Source organism: Panulirus ornatus, chromosome 32 (genome assembly GCF_036320965.1).
Source record: "Panulirus ornatus isolate Po-2019 chromosome 32, ASM3632096v1, whole genome shotgun sequence".
Classification (NCBI taxonomy): domain Eukaryota; kingdom Metazoa; phylum Arthropoda; class Malacostraca; order Decapoda; family Palinuridae; genus Panulirus; species Panulirus ornatus.
The window spans coordinates 8637347-8643565 of NC_092255.1; the positions used below are offsets into that span (position 1 = coordinate 8637347).

The 6219-nt window shown below is 36.6% G+C and overlaps 1 protein-coding gene across 1 annotated transcript in view; it reads right to left on the reverse strand.

Moving 5' to 3' along the window:
- The window catches only part of LOC139759038 (venom protease-like), a 51914-nt gene extending 50379 nt beyond the window's left edge, over positions 1 to 1535 (reverse strand). The window contains exon 1 of the mRNA XM_071680941.1: positions 1424 to 1535. Coding sequence (XP_071537042.1) covers positions 1424 to 1499 — 76 coding nt within the window. The 5' untranslated portion in view covers positions 1500 to 1535. The remainder of the gene's footprint in view (positions 1 to 1423) is intronic.
- Between the last annotated feature and the right edge of the window lie 4684 nt (positions 1536 to 6219).

Consider the following 6219-nt stretch of genomic DNA (forward strand, 5'->3'; position numbering starts at 1 on the left):
TCTACGACACGCAGGGAATACGTGGGAAGTATTCTTAATCCCCTATCCCCAGGGATAGGGGATTTTAGATTCTGACTACACAAAATATTTTTTCACTAGATTTTTCCAGCTCCAGTGATTTGTAAAGAGTAGAATAATTTCCCCAGACTAAAATTTGAAAAGCAAACCTATAAATCCAAGAATTTTTTTCGCTCCTTTTCACTGCTTCTGTGTACTGCTTATTTGGCTTTAAGTTACCAGAGATTATTACTCAAAAGTTTTCCCCTCATTTACCTCAACAGAATGCATACTGTAGCTTGCGATTTCATATTTACTACAGTTATTTAAAACTTTACACTTATCAACATAAAATAATTTGCTACCACTGAATCCAGTCTATCAATTTTTCTATGTCAGTCTGAAGCTGCAGACGCTCAAGTTTCTATTGTTGATTTATTTGCCGACTTAGAATCGTCTGCAAATTTCGATATCTTAGAGTGCGGCTCATTATCAATTACCATTACTGAACATGAGAAAGAGAACCGGTCCCAAGACTGATCCTTGTGGCACACCATTTGTTTAAGACCAACCAGCCAATGCCTTAACTTTTGTTAGTAACTTTAGATATAGAATTCTATCGAATACTTTTCAGAAGTCTAAATAGATGGCATCATCTGCAGTACTTTCATCATAAATGTTGGTCGTAATAAAATAAATCAAGCAGATTTGTCAGACATGAACGATTTCACTGAATATATTGCTAAGAATCGTTTAAAAAGTGATGATCCCTTTGAATGGTTTATAATTTCATTTTGAACGATGGTTTCCATACGTTTACCAAACGCAGACGTCAAGCTAAATGCTTACATCTTTTGAATACCTATGTTGCACTCGCATACTTTGTACTTCAACATTTCCCGAAGCAAGAGACTTGTTAAACAGAGCAGCCAAGGTCTTAGCTATCTTATTATGCACCTGTTTCAGTGTCCTCGGGTAAAACTTATCTGTGGCTGCTGTTTTCTCTACTTGTATTCCATTTAGAGAATAATATACCTTCACATTCTATGTCAATGTTGAGATGTACCCTCAATTGTAAAGACAAAGGAATAGAAATTAATACAGCTTTTGGCATGGTTTAATTGAAACGGACCAGATGACTGAATTATTAAACTTCTAACCTATCTATAACACTTTGGGATTCCCAAAGCTAGTAAGACGTATGTCTGTTTCTTTCACAAATTTGTCTAATTTATTCTATCTTGGTGATCGCCTTCTATTGAGTTTTTCATGTGCTACGTTCTCAAACAAGAGGCACTCCTTTAATCATCACTCCATTTCGTTTATGCAGTCTGCTTCGTGGCCAGACTCTACTACGTTCCCTCCACTACTTTGAAAGTTTTACAGTTATCCTGTGTTGGTCACAGCCATGATTATATATACTCACATTGACTGTGTGTGCTGGTCACAATGGCCAACACGGCCACAGCCACTGACAAGAATACTGAAGACCTAAATCTCATTGCAACCACTTATCACAAGATCCACCACACGACTGGGTAACACACCAACAAATTTCTTATTTATGCTGTACGTACGCTCAGTTGTCAGAGCGTCATTTTCTCCGCTGAAATCCTCCATCCTTTTATGAAACTGTGTTGTCCGTTTCTGTCTGGAATATGTTTTGGAGACTATATTACTTGAAGTTGAAATATAATTGGTGCTCCTCCTGGTAGAAGTTGTTTGTCAGCAACACAAAACGAAAAAAAAAAATGTTTACATGATAGGTTGCGGTAGTATTGTGACGTCAGAGCATTATTGCAAGTAGGGGGAAAACCTGTGTTAGCTAACTTGAGCATAAAATGGGAGGAAATTGGTTGGCTGGATTCCAGCATTAATTACAAATCGCACTTCCTTTAGGCATTTGCTTTTTCATATACGTCATAATGCACAACTTGTCCGCTCTCTCTCTCTCTCTCTCTCTCTCTCTCTCTCTCTCTCTCTCTCTCTCTCTCTCTCTCTCTCTCTCTCTCTCTCTCTCTCTCTCTCTCTCTCTCTCTCTCTCTCTCAGTGAAGGATTATTATCATTATTATTATTATTATTATTATTATTATTATTATTATTATTATTATCATTATTATTATTTCAGGATATGTTTTACTTGTTTCTGGAGTCAAAAGCGGATGTCGCTGTTGTCAGGCCCCCTGCGCGCGGGAGGATCTCTGGAATGCCCGTGCTAAGGAAATAATAGCCCTCAGTGACGTCATGGTATCATTATATTGTGGTCATGACTCATAGAATGCGGTACAATGTGTGGTTCATCTCCTTTGTCTGAAGCCTGGTAAGGCTTTTATTCATCTGTGAACATACTTTGCTCCATACTTAAAATCTAATTCATGATAAATGTATGGGGGACAAGGTAAAGGTATCTCTAACGGTCATGATGATAAAAAAGAAATCGATGATATCGGTACCTTATTCATTTTCTTTTCATCAATTAAGTTTGATTCTCTTCAGGTGTTGTGAAAACAGGTTTATTTATGATCATGGCAGACATCCTTGGCTTTGATCAATCTATTCTAGGATTATTACCAGCTGCTTATGGTTACAGAACGAGTGGAAAGTCACTTTAGCGAGGCTATATTATCGTCAGTTCAAGAGGGTACAGTCTCGTCAAAGAGCTTATCGCTGTAAGGGAGTCCACACTGTCCCTGCTTCTGATTGTAGCGCATCCTTGAAGCTGCAGGAGCCCTTGAAGATGGGACCTGGTTTTATATAATGAAATAATAGTGATAACAATGATGATAAAATGATAATAATAATAATAATGATGATAATGATAACAATGATGATAAAATGATAATGATAATAATGATGATATTGATAACAATGATGATAAAATAATAATGATAGTAATAATGATAATGATAATGATAAAATGATAATGATAATAATTATGATGATAGTGATAACAATGATGATAAAATAATAATGATAATAATGATGATGATAATGATAACGATGAAGATAAAATAATAATGATAATTATGATGATAATGATAACAATGATGATAAAATGATAATAATAATAGTAATGATAATAACAATGATGATAAAATGATAATGATAATAATGATGATAGTGATAACAATGATGGTAAAATAATAATGATAATAATGATGATGATAATGATAACGATGAAGATAAAATAATAATGATAATTATGATGATAATGATAACAATGATGATAAAATGATAATAATAAAGATAATGATTATAACAATGATGATAAAATGATAATAATAATAATGATGATAATGATGACAATGATGATAAAATAATAATGATGATAATGACAACAATGAATATTTGATGAGACAAGTTGACTATAAAGAAAATTTATAAGATGGGGTATTGAAGAGAACTTGATGGCCTGGGGTCAAAACTTGGTCTACATGTGATATGGACTAGGTCACACACACACACACACACACACACACACACACACACATACACACACACACACACACACACACACACACACACATGAAGCAGTAAAACACTAACTTTTTGGATATAGTAAAGTACGATAATGTGGGGATTTCAGTTATAATGAGACAAATTTAGACTCAGAGATAGGGAGTCATGGCGACAGAAGTTTTCAGGGTAAACACTGGATTTTTTTTCCTTTTTTTTTTTTACAGACCAAACATTGTCGAGGCGACTCTCAAGCGATATATTTAACAGTCTGAGGATCATCTTGGTAGCTTGTCTTTCGATGAATTGTCTCATTTGTGGGTCATGTTGCAACCTCATTGTTCGTTGAACAGTCTCAGCTGTCTGTTCTTCTTTCGCAGAAGGACAACCAAATCTGAATGTAGTATGTTTCGTGGATTTGAAATTGTAAACCGTGCTGACGAAGCCAATAATTATTCTGTTCACTATTCTAATGTTTCTTGTTGTCGCTTCCTTGGCTGAATAAAACCACTGGAGATTACAACATCTTTACGTTACGTAAGTCAACAGAGTTCATGCCTTTGTCTTTTAATTTCAAATGCCAAGGTGTAAAACTTTACAGTTTATCGATATCAAGATTCATTTCTTCCTCGTCAGGATAATCTATTAGTTTGTCGAAGTTTCCTGACAGTTGTAGACGTATTGTGTTCATTGTAGTTTCAGCGTCTCAGTTCAGCGTCGTCTGTGGCATTTTCATACCGTCTAAGAAAGCCGATCACTGATTTGATATACTGTATACAAGAGGAATATGATATAGGTCCAAAATCTGATCCCTGTGGCACATCGCTTGTTACGTGAAGCCATTCTGAGGCTTTAACAGTTTATGTTTCTTTGTCTATTTTGTGCAAAGTACAACACCATCTGTACCGTATGATTTATCATTTACTGGTAACGTTTCGTGAGGTTCTTTATCAAACGCTTTCCAGGAAAAAACAAAACAAAACAATGCATTGAATTGTTTCAGCAGGAGCGGAGGGTGGATGCTCATTTGTTTCTCGATGGATTCAGTGTAGGTATTTCATGCATTTCCTATTTTGATATATAACTTGCATCGCTTTAATTTCAGTTTACTCGCTGATCATAAAAATCATGCAGATTTTCTCAAACACGAATGACTGTGTCTTTAATTATATGATTCTTTTAATTATCTATAATCTTGCCTCATGTATAAAGGTTTCCTAAAGTTTATTTACAGCCGAAAAGACGATGATTGAACGATAATTGAACGTGGGCATCCATAAAATGGTTGACAGGTTCAGGATGGGGTGTATATATATATATATGTATATATATACACCCCATACACATGTATATACATACGTCCACACACGCAAATATACATACCTACACAGCTTTCCATGGTTTACCCCAGACGCTTCACATGCCTTGATTCAATCCACTGACAACACGTCAACCCCGGTATACCACATCGCTCCAATTCACTCTATTCCTTGCCCTCCTTTCACCCTCCTGCATGTTCAGGCCCCGATCATACAAAATCTTTTTCACTCCATCTTTCCACCTCCAATTTGGTCTCCCTCTTCTCCTCGTTCCCTCCACCTCCGACACATATATTCTCTTGGTCAATCTTTCCTCACTCATTCTCTACATGTGCCCAAACCACTTCAAAACACCCTCTTCTGCTCTCTCAACCACGCTCTTTTTATTTCCACACATCTCTCTTACCCTTACGTTACTCACTCGATCAAACCACCTCACACCACACATTGTCCTCAAACATCTCATTTCCAGCACATCCATCCTCCTGCGCACAACTCTATCCATAGCCCACGCCTCACAACCATACAACATTGTTGGAACCACTATTCCTTCAAACATACCCATTTTTGCTTTCCAAGATAATGTTCTCGACTTCCACACATTCTTCAAGGCCCCCAGGATTTTCGCCCCCTCCCCCACCCTATGATCCACTTCCGCTTCCATGGTTCCATCCGCTGCCAGATCCACTCCCAGATATCTAAAACACTTCATTTCCTCCAGTTTTTCTCCATTCAAACTCACCTCCCAATTGACTTGACCCTCAACCCTACTGTACCTAATAACCTTGCTCTTATTCACATTTACTCTTAACTTTCTTCTTCCACACACTTTTCCAAACTCAGTCACCAGCTTCTGCAGTTTCTCACATGAATCAGCCACCAGCGCTGTATCATCAGCGAACAACAACTGACTCACTTCACAAGCTCTCTCATCCCCAACAGACTTCATACTTGCCCCTCTTTCCAAAACTCTTGCATTTACCTCCCTAACAACCCCATCCATAAACAAATTAAACAACCATGGAGACATCACACACCCCTGCCGCAAACCTACATTCACTGAGAACCAATCACTTTCCTCTCTTCCTACACGTACACATGCCTTACATCCTCGATAAAAACTTTTCACTGCTTCTAACAACTTTCCTCCCACACCATATATTCTTAATACCTTCCACAGAGCATCTATATATATATATATATATATATATATATATATATATATATATATATATATATATATATATATATATATATATATATATATATATATATATATATATATATATATATAACGAAAATGGGATGGCCTTGATTAGGGCCCAGCTGCCCGTGACGTCTCAGCCAACATAACTTGCCCTGATATTATCACATGTTCATTAACTACAGTGAAATTTTAAATGGAGAAGCTGCATATCTCCTTGATGGACAGATAACTTCGTTAAT